The sequence below is a fragment of the Bombina bombina genome, chromosome 5, assembly GCF_027579735.1.
Source record: "Bombina bombina isolate aBomBom1 chromosome 5, aBomBom1.pri, whole genome shotgun sequence".
In the NCBI taxonomy this organism is placed as follows: Eukaryota; Metazoa; Chordata; class Amphibia; order Anura; family Bombinatoridae; genus Bombina; species Bombina bombina.
In genome coordinates, this window is record NC_069503.1 from 261,858,939 (window position 1) to 261,886,349 (window position 27,411).

The following is a 27,411-nucleotide window of genomic DNA, read 5'->3' on the forward strand; positions in this document are numbered from 1 at the left end:
ATACACTGATGATCCTACCAACAAGTTAGAGACTAAGTTCCAAATATATCTTTTGGGACGGCTGAGTATAATAACCATACCATTGATGAAGCATACAAAGCTGAAAACAAGCAAAAGGAATTGCATCTGAGGCTGCAATAATGAGGCCTAGTACTTTCATACACAGAGCCACTGAATGAAACAGACTAAAGGTTTAAAAAAGCTCACACCAATCTTAACCGTCTCTGCTCTGTTAGTGAAAGACTCATGGATACCGAGTCAATTTGGAAACCCAAGAAAGTTACCTTTGTCTGAGGAAAGAAACTCTTTGGAAAATTGATCCTCCAACCATGCTTTTGAAGAAACAAGAGTTGGTTGGTGTGAAACTCTGCTAAAGGAAAAGACTGAGCTTAAACCAAAAAATCATCCAGTTAAGGAAACACTGCAATACCCTGAGTTCTGATCACAGACAAAAGAGCACCCAGAACCTTTGTAAATATTCTTAGAGATGTAGCCAAACCAAATGGTAGAGCAAAAAAATGAAAATTCTTGTCCAGAAATGCAAACCTTAAAAAATGGAAATGTTCTGTAAGAAATAAAATCCCACCCACTATTCCTGCAAAGTAACTGGAACAATCACTCCCATATCTTCCAGATCTGAGACAGATTGAAGAAAAGCTTGACATTTTACAGGATTCCTTGAAACATTGGACAGAAAAACCTTCTTCTGGGATCCTGTTTGATATACCTAACAAACAATATTCCGAAGCCAGGGATCTGGAAGAGACCAAAACAAAACACCTGAAAGAGGCTTAATCTGCCCCCTACCAGAACTTCTGGATCGGGGGATGCACCTTCACAAGGTTTTTAAAGTAGGGGAATATTTCTTACCCTGCTTTGACTTGTTCCAGCTAGCAGTAGGTCTTCAGACTGAACTAGAGGAACATTGCTTCTGAGCAGAGGAATCAGTTTTCTGTTCCTTATTCTGACAAAAGGAACAAAAAGGATTGGAAGCCATGGCTTTCCCTCTAGACTTTGTCTTGAGGAAGAAAAGCCCCTTTACCTCCAGTAATAGTTGAAATAATAGAATCTAAATCAGAACCAAATGGCTTCTATCCCTGAAAGGAAAGAGACCATTTAGATTTAGACACAATATCAGCAGACCAGGATTTAAGCCACAGAGCCCTCTTGGTAATAATTGCTAATGACATGCTTTTTACAATAAAGGGACAGACAACTCAATTTTTTTTATTGTTTAAAAAGATAGATAATCCCTTTATTACCCATTCCCCAGTTTTACACAGCAAACATGGTTATATTAATACACTTTTTACTTCTGTGATTACCTATTTTCTGAGCATCTTCTGACGGCCCCCTGATCAGATGACTTTGAATTTATTATCTATTGACTTGCATTTAAGCCAATTAGTATTGTGTTGTTAGAATCAACGGGCATCAGCACAATGTTATCTATATGGCTCACATGAACTAGCTTCCCCTGTTGTGAAAAGCAAATACAAAAGCATGTGATCATGGGGCTGTCTTTAGGGACTTAGAAACAGAAATTTAGAGGTTTAAATGTTATAAAGTATGTTAATATAACCACGTTGGTTGTGCAAAGCTGGGGAATGGGTAGTAAAGGCATTATCGATCTTTTTAAGAAATAACAAGTTTTGTGTTGATTGTCCCTTTAATCTTCATAATATCAAAACACAGCACCACAAATAAAAGAATTGGCACTCTGAAGTAAAACCAATGGATTTGCACAATTAGGGTAATCAGAATACTGCTCTGAAAGACTAGACAAGTAGAAGCAGAAGCTACCTCAGCAATAGAAATAGATGGTTTAAAATATAACCAGCATGTAAAAAGACCCTTCTGTGAAAAGATTCTAGTTTTCGGTCTAAAGGATCATTAAAAGAAGTACCGTCTTCCAAAGGGATAGTAGTACATTTAGCCATAATGAAAATGGCCCCATCCACCTTGGGGAAAGTTGCCTATAAATCTAAATAAGCAGCAGGTAAAATGATATAACCTTAGGGAGAATAACAACAGTCCTAAAAACTGAATTTAAACAATTACAAGGTTTATCATTATAAATCTTTAACCCATAAAGTAACTAGGACCTCTTTTTTTTAATTTAAAGTTCAACAAATATGTTTAACTTTAAATGAAAAAGAGGAAATAGGTTAAACTTCAGGGGCCCCATCCGATATGCAGCGTCGTCTGCAGAAGCCAGCGACGCCAGATTTTGCACGGGTTTGGTATCACATATACGGCGTAACATAGAAGTTACGCTCGTATATTTCTGCCTTCGCCCATAGTTTTTTGGCCCATAGACTGACATACAATATCCAATATACAGCGTAAGGACTTACGTGGCAAAAATGGAGAAATCTTACTCCATTTTCACCTCGCCACAAAATGCAGGCATAGCACCGTAACTCCCTAAAATGCCTGCAAAATAAAAGCTAACACCTAACGCATGCGCAATGTCTATCTACCTGTCAACCACAATCCCCCACCCCAATACCTAATAAAGTGTTTAACCCCTAAACCGCCGCTCCCGTACCCTGCCGCCACCTACATTAAATGTATTACCCCCTAATCTGACCCCCCTACACCGCCGCCACCTATATTAAATATATTACCCCCTAATCTGACCCCCCTACACCGCCGCCACCTATATTAAATATATTACCCCCTAATCTGACCCCCCTACACCGCCGCCACCTATATTAAATATATTACCCCCTAATCTGACCCCCCTACACTGCCGCCACCTATATTAAATATATTACCCCCTAAACCTAAGTCTAACCCTAACACCCCCTAACTTAATTATTATTTAAATAAATCTAAATAATATTAATATTATTAACTAAATTATTCCTATTTAAAACTAAATACTTACCTATAAAATAAACCCTAAGATAGCTACAATATAATTAATAATTACATTGTAGCTATTTTAGGGTTTATATTTATTTTAAAGGTAACTTTGTATTTATTTTAACTAGTTACAATAGCTATTAAATAGTTAATAACTATTTAATAGCTACCTAGTTAAAATAATTACTAAATTACCTGTAAAATAAATCCTAACCTAAGTTACAAATACACCTAACACTACACTATCAATCAATTCATTAAATAAACTACAATTATCTAAACTAAAATACAATTAAATAAACTAAACTATATTACAAAAACAAACACTAAATTACAAAAAATAAAAAAATATTACAAGAAGTTTAATCTAATTACACCTAATCTAAGCCCCCTAATAAAATAAAAAGCCCCCCAAAATAATAAAATTTCCTTACCCTAAACTAAATTACAAATAGCCCTTAAAAGGGCCTTTTGCGGGGCATTGCCCCAAAGTAATCAGCTCTATTACCAGCCCTTAAAAGGGCCTTTTGCGGGGCATTGCCCCAAAGTAATCAGCTCTTTTACCTGTAAAAAAAAAAGAAACCCCCCCCATTATAACCCACCACCCACACACCCCTACTCTAAAACCCACCCGATCCCCCTTTAAAAAAACCTAAGTCTAACCCCCAAGTGGTCCTTACCTGCCCTGAAGACCGGCGGAGAAGGTCCTGTTTCAGGCGGTGAAGTCTTCTTTCAAGCGGCGACCTCTTCTTCTTCCAGGAATCAGCCAGTGCGGAGGAGTTCAAGACCGATAACTGCAGAGCTGAAGATCGTTGACGCTGGAACTGAAGACCGCGGAGCCATGGAGCGTGGAGGATCCTCTTCATACGATCTCCACCGTACACTGAATAGGAATTCAAGGTACGCAATTAAAAATGGCGTCCCTTGAATTCCTATTGGCTGATTTGAGCCTTCAAATTCAAATCAGCCAATCGGATGATAGCTAATGTAATTCTATTGGCTGATTTGAATAGCCAATAGAATAAGAGCTACTGACATTCTATTGGCTATTCAAATCACCCAATAGAAATTTTTTTATTTTTTTTATTAGGGGGCTTAGATTAGGTGTAATTAAATTAATAAAACTTTTTTATTTTTTTTAATTTAGTGGGGTTTTTTTGTAATATAGTTTCGTTTATTTAATTGTATTTTAGTTTTGATAATTGTAGTTTATTTAATTAATGTATTGATAGTGTAGTGTTAGGTGTATTTGTAACTTAGGTTAGGATTTATTTTACAGGTAATTTAGTAATTATTTTAACTAGGTAGCTATTAAATAGTTATTAACTATTTAATAGCTATTGTACCTAATTAAAATAAATACAAGGTTACCTGTAAAATAAATATAAACCCTAAAATATCAAAAATGTAATTATTAACCCCTTAATGACCACAGCACTTTTCCATTTTCTGTCCGTTTGGGACCAAGGATATTTTTACATTTTTGCGGTGTTTGTGTTTAGCTGTAATTTCCCTCTTACTCATTTACTGTACCCACACATATTATATACCGTTTTTCTCGCCATTAAATTAACTTTCTAAAAATACCATTATTTTCATCATATCTTATAATTTACTATAAAAAAAATTATAAAATATGAGGAAAAAATGGAAAAAAACACACTTTTTTAACTTTGACCCCCAAAATCTTACACATCTACAACCACCAAAAAGAAAACATGCTAAATAGTTTCTAAATTTTGTCCTGAGTTTAGAAATACCTAATATTTACATTTTCTTTGCTTTTTTTGAAAGCTATAGGGCCATAAATACAAGTAGCATTTTGCTATTTCCAAACTACTTTTTTTCAAAATTAGCGCTAGTTACATTGGAACACTAATATCTTTCAGGAATCCCTGAATATCAATTGACATGTATATATTTTTTTTTAGAAGACATCCCAAAGTATTGATCTAGGCCAATTTTGGTATATTTCATGCCACCATTTCACCGCCAAATGCGATCAAATACAAAAAATCGTTCACTTTTTCACAAATTTTTTCACAAACTTTCGGTTTCTCACTGAAATTATTTACAAACAGCTTGTGCAATTATGGCACAAATGGTTATAAATGCTTCTCTGGGATCCCCTTAGTTCAGAAATAGCAGACATATATGGCTTTGGCATTGCTTTTTGGTAATTAGAAGGCCGCTAAATGCCGCTGCGCACCACACGTGTATTATGCCCAGCAGTGCAGGGGTTAATTAGGGAGCTTGTAGGGAGCTTGTATGGTTAATTTTAGCTTCAGTGTAGTGTAGTAGACAACCCAAAGTATTGATCTAGGCCCATTTTGGTATATTTCATGCCACCATTTCACCGCCAAATGCGATCAAATAAAAAAAAAACGTAAAATTTTTCACAATTTTAGGTTTCTCACTGAAATCATTTACAAACAGCTTGTGCAATTATGGCACAAATTGTTGTAAATGCTTCTCTGGGATCCCCTTTGTTCAGAAATAGCAGATATATATGACTTTGGCGTTGCTTTCTGGTAATTAGAAGGCCGCAAAATGCTGCTGCGCATCACACGTGTATTATGGCTAGCAGTGAAGGGGTTAATTAGGAAGTTTGAGGGAGCTTGCAGGGTTAATTTTAGCTTTAGTGTAGAGATCAGCCTCCCACCTGACACATCAGACCCCCTGATCCCTCCCAAACAGCTCCCTTCCCTCCCCCACCCCACAATTGTCCACGCCATCTTAAGTACTGGCAGAAAGTCTGCCAGTACTAAAATAAAAGCTTTTTGGGGGGTTTAGGTTTTTAAAAAAAAAAAAAAAAAAAAAATTCTTCTGCTGTGTAGGACCCCCCTTAGCCTCCAACCTCCCTGATCCCCCCCCCCAAAACAGCTCTGTAACCTTCCCTATCTGCCTTATTGGGGGCCATCTTGGGTACTGGCAGCTGTCTGCCAGTACCCAGCTTGCACAAAAAAGGGCTTTTTTTTTTTTTTTCTTAGGTTTTTTTTTTCTGTAGTGTAGCTTCCCCAAACACCCCCCACCCCCCCACCACCTCATTGATCGTATTTTTTTTTTTTACTTTTTTTAACTGATTGCCTTTTTCTGTAGTGTAGTGGTTCCCACCCGCTCCCTCCCCGTGCACGCGCCCGCCCCCGCCCTCCCGTGCGCGCCCCCGGGCATCCCCGCCCACGATCCCGCCCCCCTCCACATCTCCAGGGCCATCGATGGCCGCCACCCGCCTCCCGGTACTGCTCCCACCCACCAACGAAGGAAGCCACCGATCTCCGGTGCAGAGAGGGCCACAGAGTGGCTCTCTCTGCATCGGATGGCTTCAAAAGGTTATTGCAGGATGCCTCCATATCAAGGCATCACTGCAATAACCGGAAAGCAGCTGGAAGCAAACAGGATCGCTTCCAGCTGCTTTCCACACCGAGGACGTGCAGGGTACGTCCTCAGGCGTTAACTGCCTTTTTTTTGAGGACGTACCCTGCACGTCCTCGGTCGTTAAGGGGTTAATTATATTGTAGCTATCTTAGGGTTTATTTTATAGGTAAGTATTTAGTTTTTAATATAGGTGACGGCGGTGTAGGAGGGTTAGATTAGGGGGTAATATATTTAATATAGGTGGCGGGGGTGTAGGGGGGTCAGATTAGGGGTTATACATTTAATATAGGTGGCGGCGGGGTCCAGTAGCGTCGGTTTAGGGGTTAATACTAGGATAGGTTTATTGCGGTGTGGGCTTTGGCGGTTTAGGGGTTAATAATTAGGCTTATTGCGTTGTGGGGGGTTGACGGTCTAGGGGTTAATACATTTATTGTTAGGAGAGGGAGGATTGCGGATAGAGGGGTATACGTGTCGGGCTATTTTTGGGAGGCGTGTTAGACAGTTACGGGAGATTTAAAAGTTTAGTTAGTTTTTTTAGGTGCCGGCAGTTTCTAAAGTGCGGTAAGTCACTGGCGACTCCAGAAATTTCTACTTACACTTATTTCTGGACATCGCTAGTTTGTCCGACTTACGGCACTTTAGCAACTGCCGGCGGGGTATATTGGATACCCCGATGTGCGAGGTGAAACTACGGGCAGCGCGGGTTAGCTCGCTTGCGCCAAAAAGTAAGCCGTATATCGGATCGCCCCCCCAGATGAGGAATCCTCAATCCCAGAGGAAACTTCCCCCTCTGCAGAAAACAGACCTTTTACTCTTATTTGTAGGTGGGAGAGCAGTCAACGCTTCAGAAACTGCAGCCTTGATAAAATGTTTTCATGGCAGGAGGCACTACATCAGCATAAACTGGCAATGGACAGAGTAGGTGCATTAGTACCCAAAGAAACAACATTAGATTGATCAGTTTGCATTAACAAATCTAAACATGAGCCACCTAAATGACCTTAAGAAGACACTTCAGATTCTTACAATAAGCACACCTAATAATGGTAGAAAGGCATTCAGGAGACTAATTTTCTTGGATAGATTTAGGGACAGAATCCTGCTCCTCCATTAAAAAAATATGTCAAAGAAATGCAATAAACACAATTAAACCCCCTAAAAAAGCTCTTGAGGAATGGAGACCATTTACCCACTCCTAAGCAACTTTAACAGGAACAATGAACGCTAAGATGAAAGAAAAAAACAGGAGAAAAAAAGAAAATTTATGCTTACCTGATAAATGTATTTCTTCTTAGACACGATGAGTCCACGGATCATCTTCATTATTTATGGGATATTCACCTCCTGGTCAGCAGGAGGCGGCAAAGAGCACCACAGCAGAGCTGGTAAATAGCTCCTCCCTTCCCTCCCACTCCAGTCATTCGACCGAAGTTAGAGAAAGGAAAAGCCAAGGTGCAGAGGTCTACACAACAAAAGGGTGAGCGCTAATACATAGCTAGTGATAACCTCAATGATATATAAGCATGTAAATACAATTAGAATTCAAACTCCAAAGGTATCAATCAGCACCTGAACCACTTGCACGCCACACAGGGGTACCACCAAGCCCTACCAAATGTAGTGAAAGTCCAAAGAGTATGGCAGCAATAAGTGGTTTTTAAATGGTCTTTATTGGAGCACAACAAACAAAGTAGCAGCGACGTTTCGGGAGCTTCCCCCCTTTGTCAAGCATAAAAAATTGTGGTAACAAGGATCTTAATATACCCACCCCCACCAGGGGGCAGCAGAGAACAATTTCCTCTTATACAAGGTATAATTTAACCCATTCACTTCTTTAGGATAATGCAAAAGATTACCACATAAATATACTATAAAGATACAAATTAAAATTAAAATGTTTCTATATACATTCAATATATCTAATCAAAAAATTGATACAATATTAAACTATATACAGAGCAAGGACAAATTCTTTAGGCTCAGGACTAATCATTGTTGGAGTTAAGGACAATTCATAAGGCAAGAACGCCAGCACAGAAAATTTCAAACCCAATTATATTATTATAGGAACACTGACAAGTCCCAATCTTTATTAAGACCCACAGGTTGAAGGGTATGCAATTCAAATATCCAGAATCTCTCCCTCTGATGAAGCAGTAGCTCCGTATTACCTCCTCTCCTAGGGTTGGGAACAAAATCAATTACTTGAAAGCGAAGTTGGTTGATGGCATGCCCTACTTGATTAAAGTGACAGGCTATGGGGGACTTTTCATTCTTTGTCCTAATAGAGCTCTTATGCTCGACTATTCTATCCCTAATGGATCTACTGGTCTCTCCCACATAGCTCCGCCCACAAGGACACTTAATTAAATAGATTACAAATTTTGAGTGACAGGTATAGAAGTTCTTAATCTAGTATTTTTTGCCTGAGCTGGGATGGTAAAAAACAGATCCTTTAATCATGTTACCACAACATGAACATCCCAGGCATGGAAAACAACCCCTATTCCTGTCAGTCAAATATCTTTGGCCATCCCTGATCTTTGAAGAACCAATATCTGCCCTAATCAGTTTCTGTTGCAAATTATAGCCTCTTTACAGGCTGGTATTGGATTCCCTACAAACTCAGAAATATTAGGATAGCATTTGGACAACAAAGGCCAATGCTTCCTAATAATATCATTAATCCTGTAGCTATGACAATTGAAATCTGACACAAAAACCATTCTCTTAGACTCACCCCCTTACTTTTTTTTTTGGGGGGGGGGTTGGGTCTCTATTAGGACAAAGAATGAAAAGTCCCCCATAGCCTGTCACTTTAATCAAGTAGGGCATGCCATCAACCAACTTCGCTTTCAAGTAATTGATTTTGTTCCCAACCCTAGGAGAGGAGGTAATAGGGAGCTACTGCTTCATCAGACAATGATTAGTCCTGAGCATAAAGAATTTGTCCTTGCTGTGTATATAGTTTAATATTGTATCATTTTTTTGATTAGACATATTGAATGTATATAGAAACATTTTAATTTTAATTTGTATCTTTATAGTATATTTATGTGGTAATCTTTTGCAATATCCTAAAGAAGTGAATGGGTTAAATTATACCTTGTATAAGAGGAAATTGTTCTCTGCTGCCCCCTGGTGGGGGTGGGTATATTAAGATGCTTGTTACCACAATTTGTTATGCTTGACAAAGGGAGGAAGCTCCCGAAACGTTGCTGCTACTTTGTTTGTTGTGCTCCAATAAAGACCATTTAAAAACCACTTATTGCTGCCATACTCTTTGGACTTTCAATACAATTAGAATTGCCAGCAATTTGGCATGTTAAAGGAAAGTTCAATTTCAGATAAAGAAGTGTATCTTTCTTCCCAACGATGGCAGCCTCCTCCTCGCCAACAATGGTCCAGAGATGCTATATAAAAGACAAAACAAAGCGGCGCCTCATGTGTAGTATCATCAAATAAGCATAAAGCCACATAAAAAAGCCAAATGGGTACTCACAAGGCTCTGGAGCACACCTATGTGCTTGTAGGGACAGGCTGCAGATTTGATTAGGTGTGACAGCTCACCCACAGAGGATATCAGTCATTAACTGTAGTAGGAAAATAAAACACAGGAAAAGCACCAAATTGTGCAGATCACAAAGGATATGGTGTTTGACTTAGCACAAAGAAAGATTGGGTACTCACATATTAGATGAGCACACTTATGTGCTAGTAGGAGCAAGCTGGCATATTATGGTAAGGTGTGTCAGCTCACCACCAAGGGACTTTTCCTTAGGATGCAATATCCAAAAGTGGCAGACTTCAGTGTGTTAGGTTCCACTCCAAGCAGGTGCCGGCAGGTAAAATCACTCACAAGAGAATTTTTTAAAAATTAAAAAGTTCTATTTATTAAAAACAAATTAAAATACATATACAAAGTAGTGAACTAGGGGCATACAGTCAAGCCCCCTGTAAATGCAACGCGTTTCTCGGCTCATACGCCGTTTCCTCAGGCATATTTTTTACCCTGCTACTGTCCTGCTTTATATACCTACTATCTATTGGTAACCTTCAACACCTGACTGTTTCAGTGTTTATTTGCAAAGGTATCAGTCTAGTGTGTTAAAATAAAACAAAGGTATAAAGTGAAAATCTATACAGCAATTCATATCCACCTAATAATTCTAAACAATAATCTCTTAACATGTGGAAACAATGTAATCATGAATATAAAACATTCTTTCACATTCATATTACACAATGTATGATATATTCACAGCATTTTTCCTACCATATACAGTTCATCATCAACAACATATTCCAAATTATTTTATATTTCAACATTTGTAAATTGTAATTCATAATGTATATCCCCAAAATTTTATATGATGTTCGTTTATTTGCTTGTATGTTAGTTTATTTCAACTGTCATTTGTTTGCACATTATGCATCGTTTAACAGACCTGGGACACACCCCTTGAAGAGTCTGCTGAATGTTGTTTGTCTCAAGGGGAGAGGTATAAAGGAAACATTTTATAATGTTATGTTTTATTTTCCTCTAAAGGGACACCATAGTGCACAAGGAAAATGCTCTAAAGTGTTAGTGGGCTGTTGCTTATATATATCTCTATGTGTAACCCCTGCAGAGGAGTTCAACAAATAGTAATCTCCAGCACAGTAATGCATGACTGGGAGCTAGCATAAAGTGAGCCAATGGCAAGAGGCATCTATGTGCAACCACCAATCAGAAGCTAACTCACAGTATTGCACAGCCGCTGCTGAACCTACCTAGGTATGCCCTTCAACCAGATGTCAAGTGAACAAAGTAAACTAGATAAAAAATAAATATATAAACTGCATGCTCTGTCTTACCCCAACATTTTATTTTGGCTTTCATGTCCCTTTAGTTTTACTTTCCTCATAATCCATATTAAAGGGACATGAAGCCTCAAATATTTATTTCATGATTCAGATTGAGCTTCTCACTGAAAATGTGCTACTGGAAATCAGTCATATCTTTTACTAGAAGCTTTTTTGCTAAGGGAGGTATATTGCAAAATGCTATTAAATTTTAAAGGTCTTTAAACAGAGAGCAGTTCAGAGATACACACATTGAAAATCCTGGTGGAATCAATATTCCTGGTTTCCTTTGCTCTGACCAATTAGGCTCAGATTTAAAGGGACAGTGTACCTGAATTTGTCTATTGTTTCAAAAGACAGACAATCACTACATTACCGATGCCCCAGTCCTGCACAACCAACACTTTTATATCAAACTTATGTTCTGACCTAATAACCAATTTGTAGAATAATACTTAAAGGGACATTAAACACTTTGAGATGGTAATATAAAATGATAAATTGTAAATAATAAAACAACTCTGCAATATACTTTCATTATTTATTTTGTCCTGTTTGCCTGTAATTCCATTCTGAAATTGTGAACTTTTCAGTTCCTGTTAGAAATGGAAGTGCAGAACACTGTTACATCCAGCACAACCATTGGCTGCACACTCTAGTGACCTATTTATAACTGACCCTAATTGGCCACAGCAGAGAAGGTAACACAAGTTACAACATGGCAGCTCCCAGTGTTTTATAGACACTAAAACTTTACACTTATTTTGTCACTTTTTAAACAACTAATGAAACTTTAAAAAATACATCTACATGTTAGTCATGGACTAATCTTTTCTTTGAATGCATCATTCCATCTAGCATGTATTTAGTGTTTAATGTCCCTTTAAGGAGTCTAGATATAAAGGTTATTTAAATCCAAGAGTTTATAATTATCATGAATTATTATTTGTCATAACTATATTTATCTATGCCTCAATGAACTATCTAAATATGCATTAAGGTTACCTATAATGGACAATAAATCTTATACTAAAAATTGCTATGGTATAAATAAAATTGATATGACCAAAAGATCAATGAGTAAAAATATTATGCATCACAATGTACCCCTATATTTAATGAAGCAATAGGTATTGGGACCTTCTATAATAACCACTGATATAAGTGTAAAAAATAAATATAAATAAATAAATGATACGTCCTGTAAACATCTAAATCACTATAATAAACAACTCCAAAATAAAGTGTACTTGACATAACATAATAGTGATTAAATCTAGTGTAGAAGCATCTAAAAGTGCTATATAAAAAATATAGACAGATGAGTGAACTGTCCTATAGTGGTGAATGATAATCATTCTTGTACTGTGTATACTATGTAAGTAGTGTTTTGATGTATAACAAAAAATTCTATATTATGTGTAATGCTTATAGCAACTAATAAAATTAACCTATGTGATACAACTAGGAATATTTTAGTGCCTATTCATCAATAAGTATATTCTAAACATGTGAGTGACAAAAGAGTCATTGCAAACTATTCTAAGTAGTAATATATAACAAAAACCTATCTCAATTAATTACCATATCAGAAAGCATCTAGATCGATTACTTCATTTAAACCAGAGGGATACAATGTTTTGAATCTGTAAATCCAAAATGTCTCTCTCTGGCGTAACCGAGTGTATCTATTCACACCCGCTCTGGGGGCAATGTATTCCAGAGGGGTAATTTGATATGTTTGGTGGTCACCATTGTGTTGGACTGTGCTGTGTCTTGATATATTATGTTAAACGATGCATAATGTGCAAACAAATGACAGTTGAAATAAACTAACATACAAGCAAATAAACTAACATCATATAAAATTTTGGGGATATACATTATGAATTACAATTTACAAATGTTGAAATATAAAATTATTTGGAATATGTTGTTGATTGATGAACTGTATATGGTAGGAAAAATGCTGTGAATATATCATACATTGTATAATATGAATGTGAAAGAATGTTTTATATTCATGATTACATTGTTTCCACATGTTTAGAGATTATTGTGCGGGTATGAATTGCTGTATAGATTTTCACTTTATACCTTTGTTTTATTTTAACACACTAGACTGATACCTTTGCAAATAAACACTGAAACAGTCTGGTGTTGAAGGTTACCAATAGATAGTAGGTATATAAAGCAGGACAGTAGCAGGGTAAAAAATATGCCGGAGGAAACGGCGCATGAGCCGAGAAACGCATTGCATTTACAGGGGGCTTGACTGTATGCCCCTAGTTCACTCCTTTGTATATGTATTTTAATTTGTTTTTAATAAATAAAACTTTTTAATTTTTAAAAAATTCTCTTGTGAGTGATTTTACCTGCCTGCACCTGCTTGGAGTGGAACCTAACACACTGAAGTCTGCCACTTTTGGATATTGCATCCTAAGGAAAAGTCCCTTGGTGGTGAGCTGACACACCTTACCATAATATGCCAGCTTGCTCCTACTAGCACATAAGTGTGCTCATCTAATATGTGAGTACCCAATCTTTCTTTGTGCTAAGTCAAACACCATATCCTTTGTGATCTGCACAATTTGGTGCTTTTCCTGTGTTTTATTTTCCTACTACAGTTAATGACTTATCCTCTGTGGGTGAGCTGTCACACCTGATAAAATCTGCAGCCTGTCCCTACAAGCACATAGGTGTGCTCCAGAGCCTTGTGAGTACCCATTTGGCTTTTTCTGTGGCTTTATGCTAATTTGATGATCCTACACATGAGGCGCCCCTTTGTTTTGTCTTTTATATAGCAAGGTGCAGCAGTGACTGAAGTTTACAATAAATAACATCCTGTCTTAAAAGGACAGGGCGGGTCGTGGACTCATTGTGTCTAAGAAGAAATACATTTATCAGGTAAGCATAAATTTTATTTTCTTCTTAAAGACACGATGAGTCCACGGATCATCTTCATTACTTATGGGATCCAATACCCAAGCTAGAGTACACGGATGATACGGGAGGGACAAGACAGGATACCTAAACGGAAGGCACCACTGCATGAAGAACCTTTCTCCCAAGAACAGCCTCAGCCGAGGCAAAAGTATCAAATTTGTAAAACCCTGTAGAAGTGTGAAGAGAAGACCAAGTTGCAGTCTTTGCAAATCTGGTCCACAGAAGCTTCATTTTTGAATGCCCATGAGGAAGCAACAGTTCTAGTAGAATGAGCCGCAATCCTTACAGAAGGATGCTGTCTAGCAGACTCGTATGCCAAGCGTATAATACGCTTCAGCCAAAAAGAAAGAAAAACAGGCATAGCTTTCTGTCTCTTATGTTTGCCTGAAAATCCCTCAAGCAAAGAGGAAAACTGGCAAAAGTCCTTGGTCGTCTGTAAATAAAACTTTAAAGCATGAACTACATCCAAATTGCGTAAGAGCCTCTCGTTCTTAGAAGAAAGATTAGGACACAAGGAAGGTACAACAATCTCCTGATTAATGTTTTGAACAGAAACAACCTAGGGGAGAAATCCAAATTTTGTACGTAAGAGCCTTATCCGCATGAAAAATAAGGTAAGGGGGCTCACATTGTAACGCTGAAAGCTCAGACACTCTGCGAGCAGAAGTAAATCACTACCAGAAATAAAACCTCCCAAGATAACAACTTGATATCTAAGGAATGCATAAGTTCAAACGGAACCCCTTGAATAACCTAGAGAACTAAATTAATACTCCATGGAGGAGTAACTGGTCTAAACATAGGCCTAATGTTTATAAGCCTTTCTCCAATCCTTCCTGGAGAGAAGATAAAATTCTAGGAATCCTAAATCTACTCCAGCAGGCCCATTTATCAAGCTCCGTATGGAGCTTGAAGGGCCGTGTTTCTGGCGAGTCTTCAGACTCGCCAGAAACACAACTTATGAAGCAGCGGTCTAAAGACCGCTGCTCCATAACCCTGTCCGCCTGCTCTGAACAGGCGGACAGGAATCGCCAGACATCAACCCGATCGAATACGATCGGGTTGATTGACAGCTCCCTGCTGGCGGCCGATTGGCCGCGAGTCAGCAGGGGGCGGCGTTGCACCAGCAGCTCTTGTGAGCTGCTGGTGCAATGTTAAATGCGGAGAGCGTATTGCTCTCCGCATTTAGCGAGGTCTTGCGGACCTGATCCGCAGTGTCGGATCAGGTCCGCAAGCCCTTTGATAAATGGGCCTGCAGGAGTAGCCCTTGGATTCGCACCGAAAAAGGAATTGACTCCAAGTCCTAAGATAAATCTTTCTAGTGACAGGCTCACAAGCCTGAATCAAAGTGTCTACGACTGAGTCCAAAAAGCTTTGCTTGGCTAGAAAAAGTCGTTCAATCTCCAAGCAGTCAACTTCAAAGAAAGGTCCTATTGGAACAGAAGCCTCCAAGGAGGTAGAGTCAACATCTCTACCAGGTCTGCATACCAGAACCTGCGAGGCCAGGCTGGATCTATGAGAACCACTGAAGCCCTTTCCTGTTTGATCCGGGCAAATGGAGGAAAAAGATATGCTAGATTGAAAGACCAAGGGACTGCCAGAACATCTATCAGAGCCGCCTGTGGATCTCTGGATCTTGACCCGTACCTCAGAAGTTTGGCATTCTGCCTGGATGCCATGAGATCCAACTCCGGCTGACTCCATTTGAGGATCAGACTGGAGAACACATCTGGATGAAGTTCTCACTCCCCCGGATAAAAGGTCTGTCTGCTCAGAATATCCGCCTCCCAGTTGTCTACTCCTGGGATATGAATTGCCGACAGCCAACAAGAATGGGTCTCCGCCCACTGAACTATTTTGGAGACCTCTGCCAGCGCCAAATAACTTCTTGCTCCTCCTTGAAGATTGATGTAGGCAACTGACGTTATGTTTTCCATCTGGAACCTGATAAACTGAACCGAAGCCAGCTGAGGCCAGGCCAGAAGAGCATTGTAGATCGCTCTTAGTTCTAGAATGTTTATGGGTAACAAAGTCTCTGTCCGAGACCATATCCCCTGAGCCCTCAGGGAGCCCCAAACTGCTCCCCACCCCAGAAGGCTGGCATCTGTTGTCACAATCTCCCAGGAAGGTCTGTGAAAAACACGTTCCCTGGGAAAGAAGATCTAGAGACAACCACCCAGAAGAGACTCCCTTGTCTCCTGTGCCAATAGAAATCGAGGGAACAAGTCCCAATAATTTCCGTTGTATTGTTTGAGCATGTCCAACTGCAGAGCTCTGAGATGAAAGCGAGCAAACGGGACGATGTCCATCACCGCTACCATCAGACCTATTAACGCCAAGCACTGAGCCACTGAAAGGCGAGAAGAAGATTGCAGAGCTAGGCAAGAAAAGATAATCTTTAATTTCCTGACTACTGTCAAAAAAAAACCAAGAGTCTATGATGGTCCCTAGAAAGGTCACTCTTGTATGAGGAATTAAAGAGCTCTCCTCTAGAATAACCTTCCACCCGTGTGACCTAAGGAAAGTCACTACCAATTTCGTGTGAGAATTTGCTAGCTGAAAAGACGGTGCCTGAACTAGAATGTCATCCAGATACAATGCCACCGCAAGCAGAGACCCCAGAACCTTTGTGAAGATTCTGGGAGCCGTGGCAAGACCGAAAGTAAGAGCCACAAACTGAAAATGTTTGTCTAGAAAGGTAAACCTTTAGAACTTGCGATGATCCCTGTGAATGGAAACATGCAGGTACGCGTCCATTAAAACTACTGTTGTCATAAATTGACCCTCTTGGATCAAGGGAAGAATGGAACGAATAGTTTCCATCTAGAAGGACGGTACACTAATACATTTTTTTTAGACTCTTGAGATCTAAAAAAGTGGTCTGAAGGTTCCCTCTCAATTTGGTAACCCCACACCTTTGGACTGGAACAATCACTCCCAGGTCTGAGAGGTCTCCTACATAGTGTAAGAATGCCTCTCCTCTTGTCTTATCTGCAGATAATCTTGAAAACAGAACCTGCCTCTGGGAGAAAAACTTCACTTTTTTTTGTTGTTGTTGAAATTCTTTAAATTTCAAAAGAGATTATTCCCAACAAGCTTAGACATAGAGCATACATATGAAGAACAAGGCTCTAACCATAAGGCTCTGTGAGCTGGAACAGAGAAACTTGAAACCCAAGCTCCAAGTTTGATAACTTGAAAGGAAAGAAATTAGTCCCTTTGCTTTTAACCTATCCTGGATTTTATCCAGGGAAGTTTCTGACTTAGAAGCCTCAGGCCATTAAGCCGTCACGCTAGTGACGGTAGCAAAGTACACAGCTGGATGCTATTGTAAACCCTGGTGTACATCCCTTCTTATCTTTTATCCATAGGACCTTTGAAAACCAAACTACCCTCTAAGGAATATTTTCCCAGACTCCCTAGCCGAGTCGGCTATGGGGAACATGTTTTTAAATATAGGGAATGATGACTCTTCCATTCCTTATAACTTACTGGACGCACAAGGATAGATAATGCCAGTAGAGTCGGAGTCGCCCAGAGTAGCTAAAACATCCTAAAGTAACGAATGGAGATGTTCAATCTAAAAAACTAAAAGAAAAACAATCTCAGGATCAAATAAATATAATATTCATCTGAGTCTGAGAATTCTCTCTCAGATAATCCCAAAGTATCTTCCTCTTTCAGTTAACAGGGAAGAACCATTCGGAATAGCTATTACTGAATCAATCACTCAAATGATTAAACAATAATTCCTCTAGTAATGTTTTTCTACCACGCGGGAAAAACATAGAAATCAAGAAATGTAGAGTAACTCCGGGTGGAGTGTGAGAGGAAACGCAGGACACCCATTAACATTTTATGAGACACTATAGGAGAAATTTGTGGCCAGATTGACCATGTCAGCAGACTCCTAAACAACAAAAGCCTGAGGAGTAGGTTCAGAAAAAGAGAAAATCTGTTAATAAAAATTAACACATAAAAAAACGTTACTGTCTCTTTAAATTTAAAAAAGTAACTATTTTTTGTGTGTTCCATCCTAACACAAGGGATGAGTTAAACAAACAAACAGTTGAAATTTCTTAAATAAAATTAACAGATAAACATTCCTGTCACTTTAAATTTTAAAAGGAATTTCTTATTTCTGTGCGCAGAAACAAGCAAATTAGCATGTCAATATTGCTGTCCATAGACATCATCGTGACATTAAGGAAACTATGTCTTGTGCCGATTCCAGATTGTAAATAGCAAAGAACCGCAGAGCACTGCATGTGAGATAAAGAAATAAATGTTTAATCACCCTGCCTCACATATAGCAAGAAAATAAAATAAAAAGATCTTCACCAATTGTAAATAAAATCAACATATGGCAAGTGGTACTGTCCCTTTAAATGTTAAAAGGAAAACACATCTTTATCATTATAAATATGTCAAACATTGTAGATGTATTATGAACCCTTCATCTATACCCCCAGTTTGAGCCCAGCTGAAGTGGTAGACAACCTGCCTACACGAAAATTGCCTCATTGTAGCGCTACCCAGAGCACAATTATTTAGACAAAAATTTTCCCCACATCTTCCAATAACCATAAGTGGCCAGAAGAAAGAGTCTCTCTACACGGCGTTATCCTCCAGTCCTAGCGCAAATTCCACTGACAGGAGGGAGGAGAGAAGCCTTGGCGCTGTTTTACAACTCCGCCCCTCATGGGTGTCATCCAAGTTACCTCCCGGTCGCCATAGTTTCTTGAGTAAAGGCGCCGGGAGTAAAATGCTAAAAACTGCAAACCTAAGTTAAAGGATGTGACACCGCACATACACTGGTAGCCCATAAGAATAAAGGCAAAAAAGTATCTCCCGGTCGCCATTTACACCCCCAGGATCAAACAAACAGACTGATTAGCAACATGTGATTAAGTTGCTCAGTCCTTTAGTGTCCGGATTATTATATCTGTGCCCAACAGTGTATTAGGGTCTGAGTAAAAACGCAATGCAAGCTCAAATATAAATGCAAACAGAAATACTGTCTCTTTCACCCAGGCAGCCCTATTATTAGCCAGGGGAAAGAAAGACAAGTCATTGCCTGCATCTTAACTGCCTAAATATCCCCTGCTAAATCAAGGGGAGTCTAAAGTCAAGTTAATTGAGGCTTTCAAATGGAAATTTAAGAAAGTGCCCAAACCTTCTCTGAGATCTTTGCCCCCAGAAAAAAAGATTAGCACTTTTCTCATGTTCTGCCTGGCAGCAAGGCAGTTCCAGGTTTAAGAGGTCCTCTCCCTCCCATGGACCTGGCAAGAAAACAAAAGTCCTGAGTAAAATGCTTCAGGTTTTCTTAGTCAGGGCAGCATAAATGTATGGGAGGCGCAGTGAGAATTATGTCCCACAAGTTCCCATTGCTTTAAGCCACCAAAAGCTCTACTGTAGAGACTGATATGGACTACGGCTACACCCCAGAACAAAGTAGCACTCTCTGGCACTTCTTTAAAAATAATAAACTCTTGATTGAAGAATCTAAACTAACACCTCCCTTTACCTGCTCCTATCACTAACGTAGGCAAAGAGAATGACTAGAGTGGGAGGGAAGGGAGGAGCTATTTAGCAGCTCTGATGTGGTGCTCTTTCCCTCCTCCTGCTGACCAGGAAGTGAATATCCCATAAGTAATGAAGATGATCCGTGGACTCATCGTGTCTGTAAGAAGAAAAACCATTATCTCCGAACACGCGGCAAACAACGGACAACTAAAAAGGAGATTGTGCGCCCCCCAAACCCGGCATGCGCATAGCCGAAAAAATGTGCGCTAACCCAACGTGCGTAAACCAATGAGCAGAAAGACTAAAGTAAGTAGGGCTAACCTGACAGGCAAAACTGAGCGCGCAAAAAAAGCTGCTGCATGCAAAAGCAAGGGAATAGTGAAAAGGATCTATCTAGGGCCATATATAAACTTTTTATAATAAAAAGTGCCCATAACATAGCTATATAAAAGTGTCTAAATGTTAAAAATAAAGACACTTACAAATATACACTAGTCCACTAGCAATCAAGTAGCAGAGAACCAAACCAGTGCTGTAACATATCAGGAGAGGCTATGGAATATGAGTATATAGAAGATCCACAAAGGGAGGTATAAGACATGTCCCTGCAGCCAATTATAGGTTTATGAAAGAATTTCCACGAGGTTTAACAAATAATAACCATACCCTAAATACATCCCTCTGAGGGTAAACTGAGCCTCAACATAGACTGAAAACCTCTTTCTCTGAAGAATCATATGCACATCTCTATTCTTCAACCACCTCCAGAGGGGTTTTATAGAGCTGTTGGAGCTTGGGAATGTTTGCCTCCTCCTAGGAGTAGAGAAGAGTATTTCCCAAGAGTAAGGATCATGGACTCTCACCACCTGTATGAAAGAAAAAACCCACAAATCAACTTTTTGATTTAATAAACATTTTAATTTGTATAGTCTAACTATATTTTTGTCTGCATAGTCTCTCTCTCTCTCTCTCTCTATATATATATATATATATATATATATATATATATATATATATATATATATATATATATATATATATATATATATATTGAAGTTAGACCTATCACCGGTGTCAACCACTATTTTAACGGGAATTCACCCAATTTTGTAAAAGTTACAAATAAATATTGTTTTTAATATATTTCACTTGTCACCCTTATTTTAACTTGCATAGGAATATATACTAGAATTAGCACACAATAAGAATGATATATTAAACTACTGTTTATAAGCTAGTACTTTAGGACCAGGATTACATATTCTGTGAATATGCATTTTTATTAGCCGGTCTTTTAGGAAACAGCAAAACCGTTGATTTTAACATTATATACTTAAGTTTTTTGTGAAGAAACATTTTAAGGTGTGCAGGATTCCTACTCTGCCCAGGACAAATATACACTAAAACTCTACCACCCACAAATCGACCTTTAGACACTGCCTCCCCTTGTTATTTTATATTGTGGCATTCAAGTAAACCACATACCCAGGCCTAGTAATAAATGATGTAGTGTTTACAGGTGTAAAAAGAACAAAGTAAGATAAACATATGAACCTTACTTTCTCCTCTGAAAAGCCTGTGATTTGCTTATTATCTTTATTATTTATCATAAACCCCTCCCTCCTTCTTGATCAGTCACCTGAGGCTATCCAACTCTTTCTCCTCTGATCCCCTTGCCCTCTACAGAACGTCAACATCCCTATTGAATTCCTCTGGTGTATTACAGCTTCTGCTGCTTCTTCCTGTTACTTGCCAAAATGGACAGTCTTCGACGTACGGAGATGGATGTTCACGCTATATATAAAATAAATAAAAAAATTCCTAGCTCTCCACTATGTATTTTCCCTGCATCCTCAGTTTCACATTCTTTAGCTCTTTGTTTTGTATATTATTTTAATTTCCCACACAATTTCTTAGTATTTTTCATATGGAATGCATTCTGACAGTGAAGTTTAAAATAAAGTAAAAAAATAAATAAAATAGCCAAGTATAATGAAAAAGCTGACCTATTATATTTTTCAAGTCAATAAACAAAATTACACTTAGAACCAATAAATGAGTAAGAGGTTTGAAAAGCTTCAGTTGGGTTATAAGCAACAATAGCTAAACTCTAGTAACTGAAGACCAATTAACAAAAATAAAATGTAACGGTTTAAAAGTTTAAGATTTAGCACCCAAATCGATTTGAGAAGCATCAGCAAAAAAAAAAAAAAAAAACACAATTAAAACCAGAGGGCAGTTTCTAAACATTACAATGTGATGAAGTAAAAGCTAAGACTATAGTAAATATTAAAACAATTGGTCTATTACCTGCTACAAAGAGAATATATCCCTATACATAATAAAGTTAGCAATCAGCCTGTTAAAGTATACTGGAATAAAAGGTATAATGCAAAAAAAAACAGAGGTGTAGTATATGTCTTTAAATGAAAACAGACACTACTAAACCACTTGAGATCATTTAGAGGAAAAGCAGAGTAGGACAAGACCCCTGTGGGGAAGTAAAGTGCCCACGCTTGTTGAGAGTGGAAGGACAAAATACAATTTGCTTTTTTGTGCTTTGTTTCTTGCCATACTTCCACACAGAAGGCAGACACTGCTTATAACCCCATAGCCCTTTGTCTTCATAAAGGAGGTCAAAAGGTTTAAAAACATATGAGAAACCCTTAAACTGTCTCCTCCAGGAATAGTCTATAAAGTAGTGCGAATGAAGGAAATAAGAGGCTAGATCACTGGTTTTCAAACCTGCCCCGAAGCTTCCCCAACAGGCCAAGTTTTCAGGATTACCTTAGATGAGAGCAGGCAAAATAAAAATGTTTACTAATCAGTACAGATATCCACAAAACGTGGCCTGTTAGGGAGGTCTGAGGACAGGTTTGAAAACCAGAGGGCTAGATAGATCACCATTTAAAAACATCACATACAATAGTAAAATTATTACATGTATGAGATTTTAAGTTTCATTTTCTGAATTGAAATGCTGTCCAATAACTTTAAATGCGAATTTACAAAAGGAATTTGACTTAATTAAACTGCGTGTGGATTAACAGTACCCTTGTACCCTCTCTCTATTGCCCTATGTGACAGACAACAAAGACATTCCTAAAAATACATTTAAAATATTGACCTAGGATTGAAAAAAACTGCTCTAAAAATATCAACAGTGTATGGGGATTGCTCAGATGCTCCAATTGTAAGTATGCAATTGATAAATCCATAAAACTTGTTCTTCAATGAGGTCTTCTGTGGTGCATTTGAAAATAGTTCTTTTCAGTATAGCTGCACTTGATTCAAGTGTGGCTCAGAGAGAGAGAGGTTTGTTTTTGTTATAAATTAAGCATGGTGATGCCTTAGTGTACACAAAAGGATTATAAACTCTTCAAGTTCACTGAATAAATAGAAGTTTTTTGTGTGGAAGAATTTATCTCACTCCAGTTCGGCAAGTCATCCACTCTAGGCCTTGGCACAGTCTGAAAAATACAAAAAGTAGGCATTAGAATTATATCATATAAATAGTGAGAGTGTTACACATCAGATGATGTATGTGACAGGCACATCTTTTAAAGCAATGAAGGAATATAAAACGTTAAAATGTTAGAAACCAACAGCTCCTTGGTATTTGTTCAATCTTTTTAATTAATGTGCAGAGAATTGAAAGGAGCTGAAATGCAAAACATTTCTATAATGCATATGAAAGAACAACAATTCCAGGTGTTAAAAATTATTGTTGCATAAAAACTTAATTAAAATTGTTTTAACCCTTTGAGTGCTAATGACGGCTCTGAGCCGTCACAGAGTTTCTCACTCTGGTGCTAATGACAACTCAGAGCCGTCATGAGCACTCTCCCACCTTGAGGGAGATCTGGGGGCTCCTAACAGCTCCTACCCTGGCGATCGTTGCCTATAGAGTGACAGGCATCGCCAGGGCTTCACGTGATGCACGGTGACGTCACACGCAATAACGTGATAACGTCACCGTGCACCATTATTTATACTTAATGTTAAGTATAGGAGGAGGGGGCATGCTGCTTAGAAGCCTGTATCTCAGGCATCTAAGCAGGTACAGACCCCAAGACCCACTGTTGGAAAGGGAATCACCTAACCTTTCCAACAGTGTAAGTCATGGGGGTCTGTAAAAACAATAAAAAAAGTTAAAAAATGTTTTTTCAAAAATTAAATAAATTAAAAAAACCTTAGAAAATATTAGCACCCAGGTGGGAAAGTGCTTAGCACTCAAAGGGTTAAACCACTGTTAATAGAAAATGCCTTTATTTATTATTTTATATTACCATCTCAAAGTGTTCAATGTCCCTTTAAAAGGACATGCAAGTTAAAAGGGACATAAAACCCAAAAATATTCTTTCATGATTCAGACAGGACATACAATTTTAGAAAACTTTCCACTTCTATTATCAAACTTTCGTGTTATTCCTTGTTAAAAAGCAAGAAGGTAAGTTCAGGAGTGTGCACGTGTCCAGTACTATATGGCAGCAGTTTTACAACAATGTTATACATCAGCATGAGCACTAGATAGCAGAACTATTTCTAGTCATGTAGTGCTCCAGATATGTGCATCCCACCTATCTAGATATCTCTTCAATAAAGAACAAGAGAATGAAGCAAATTTGAAAATAGAAGTAAATTCTAAACTTTTTATGTCCATTAAGAAAAAAACTCATGGTTCGGGTAGAGCATGCAATTTTAAGCAACCATGTTCAGCTAGGTCTCAATAGCGCTTTGCTGCTCTTAACTATGTGTTCAACCCCTATATAGGAGTTAAACACCTAGTTCTATGCAAAAGAACAATGCAATAATACATTTCTTTAAAGAGACACTGTACTATAAAATTAGTTTTCTCTTAATGAGTTTTGAATCTTTTGTTATACCAACTAAAGAGTATTAAAATGTAAGCATTTGTTTCCTTGTGTTTATCTTTGTATTTGAAATACCTGGTTTTGCTCATTGAAACCATCACCTGTTCTCAAGGACTTACTGGTAAAGAAGACCTGCTAATGTAATTTATGTCTAATCAGTTAGGTACTGAGATGCTAACTATGGCTGGGCACAACCAGTTATTTCAGATACAACAATCTGTCTCTCTCCTACCCCCACTGGTATATTAATTAGTGCTTTTGTATCAAGTTTACATAGTTTTTCTACAGAGAATGTTTGTTATTCATATTTTCATTGTAGATGTTGGTTTCTACAGGCAAAAGATACTTTGAAATAACAAAATTAAAAGGTAAAATGGGGACACATTAAAAAGTACCAGTAAATACAATAGATTTGCATAATCAACACATGCATGATAAAAATACAATGCAAGAGCACTTAGTCTAAACTTCAAATAAGTAGATTTTTTTCCACAAATTTCAGAGTTATGTCTATTTCCACTGCATCATGTGGCAGCCATCAGCCAATCACAAATGCATATATGTATATTCTGTGACTTCTTGCACATGCTCAGTAGGAGTTGGTCACTCAAAAATTGTAAATATAAAAAGACTGCACATTTTGTTAATGGAAGTAAATTGGAAATTGCATACTCTAAATCAAGAAAGTTTAACTTTTACTTGAGTGTCCATTTAAAGGGAAATTTTTAAAGTACAATATCCCTTTAACACATAAGAGTATTTTCTTTTTGGCCTTTATATTCCATACATACACATTTTTCAAAATTATTGTTTATTTACCCACACTTATACGCACACACACACACACACATATGGTCTGACTTCTGTTTGTGCTTTTGCTTTGTATGTTTATCTATTTTTTGTTGTGATCAGTAATAAGCTTATAGGTAGCAGGGTCAGATACAGCAAAATACATACAGTGTGGAAAAAAACAGAATTTATGCTTACCTGATAAATTACTTTCTCCAACGGTGTGTCCGGTCCACGGCGTCATCCTTACTTGTGGGATATTCTCTTCCCCAACAGGAAATGGCAAAGAGTCCCAGCAAAGCTGGTCACAAGATCCCTCCTAGGCTCCGCCCACCCCAGTCATTCGACCGACGGACAGGAGGAAATATATATAGGAGAAACCATATGATACCGTGGTGACTGTAGTTAGAGAAAATAATTCATCAGACCTGATTAAAAAACCAGGGCGGGCCGTGGACCGGACACACCGTTGGAGAAAGTAATTTATCAGGTAAGCATAAATTCTGTTTTCTCCAACATTGGTGTGTCCGGTCCACGGCGTCATCCTTACTTGTGGGAACCAATACCAAAGCTTTAGGACACGGATGAAGGGAGGGAGCAAATCAGGTCACCTAAATGGAAGGCACCACGGCTTGCAAAACCTTTCTCCCAAAAATAGCCTCAGAAGAAGCAAAAGTATCAAATTTGTAAAATTTGGCAAAAGTGTGCAGTGAAGACCAAGTCGCTGCCTTACATATCTGGTCAACAGAAGCCTCGTTCTTGAAGGCCCATGTGGAAGCCACAGCCCTAGTGGAGTGAGCTGTGATTCTTTCAGGAGGCTGCCGTCCGGCAGTCTCATAAGCCAATCGGATAATGCTTTTAAGCCAAAAGGAAAGAGAGGTAGAAGTCGCTTTTTGACCTCTCCTTTTACCAGAATAAACAACAAACAAGGAAGATGTTTGTCTGAAATCTTTAGTAGCCTCTAAATAGAATTTTAGAGCACGGACTACGTCCAAATTGTGTAACAAACGTTCCTTCTTTGAAACTGGATTCGGACACAAAGAAGGTACAACTATCTCCTGGTTAATATTTTTGTTGGAAACAACTTTCGGAAGAAAACCAGGCTTAGTACGCAAAACCACCTTATCTGCATGGAACACCAGATAGGGCGGAGAACACTGCAGAGCAGATAACTCTGAAACTCTTCTAGCAGAAGAAATTGCAACCAAAAACAAAACTTTCCAAGATAATAACTTAATATCTACGGAATGTAAGGGTTCAAACGGAGCCCCTTGAAGAACTGAAAGAACTAGATTTAGACTCCAGGGAGGAGTCAAAGGTCTGTAAACAGGCTTGATCCTAACCAGAGCCTGAACAAATGCTTGAACATCTGGCACAGCTGCCAGTCTTTTGTGAAGTAAAACAGATAAAGCAGAGATCTGTCCCTTCAGAGAACTTGCAGATAATCCTTTCTCTAAACCTTCTTGTAGAAAGGATAGAATCTTAGGAATTTTTATCTTGTTCCATGGGAATCCTTTAGATTCACACCAACAGATATATTTTTTCCATATTTTATGGTAAATTTTTCTAGTTACAGGCTTTCTAGCCTGAATCAGAGTATCTATTACAGAATCTGAAAACCCACGCTTTGATAAAATCAAGCGTTCAATGTCCAAGCCGTCAGTTGGAGGGAAACCAGATTCGGATGTTCGAATGGACCCTGAACAAGAAGGTCCTGTCTCAAAGGTAGCTTCCATGGTGAAGCCGATGACATATTGACCAGGTCTGCATACCAAGTCCTGCGTGGCCACGCAGGAGCTATCAAGATCACCGAGGCCCTCTCCTGATTGATCCTGGCTACCAGCCTGGGGATGAGAGGAAACGGTGGGAATACATAAGCTAGGTTGAAGGTCCAAGGTGCTACTAGTGCATCTACTAGGGTTGCCTTGGGATCCCTGGATCTGGACCCGTAGCAAGGAACCTTGAAGTTCTGACGAGACGCCATCAGATCGATGTCTGGAATGCCCCATAATTGAGTTATTTGGGCAAAGATTTCCGGATGGAGTTCCCACTCCCCCGGATGGAATGTCTGACGACTCAGAAAATCCGCTTCCCAATTTTCCACTCCTGGGATGTGGATCGCAGACAAGTGGCAGGAGTGATCCTCCGCCCATTGAATTATCTTGGTCACTTCTTTCATCGCCAG

The 27,411-nt window shown here is 38.6% G+C and overlaps 1 protein-coding gene across 3 annotated transcripts in view; it reads right to left on the bottom strand.

Moving 5' to 3' along the window:
- Positions 1-21,551: 21,551 nt before the first annotated feature.
- ARL5B (ADP ribosylation factor like GTPase 5B) overlaps positions 21,552-27,411 on the bottom strand; it is a 128,627-nt gene continuing 122,767 nt past the window's right edge. For all 3 annotated transcript variants that reach the window (XM_053713970.1, XM_053713969.1, XM_053713968.1), the window contains one exon: positions 21,552-23,033. In XM_053713970.1, coding sequence (XP_053569945.1) covers positions 22,985-23,033 — 49 coding nt within the window. In that variant the 3' untranslated portion in view covers positions 21,552-22,984. The remainder of the gene's footprint in view (positions 23,034-27,411) is intronic.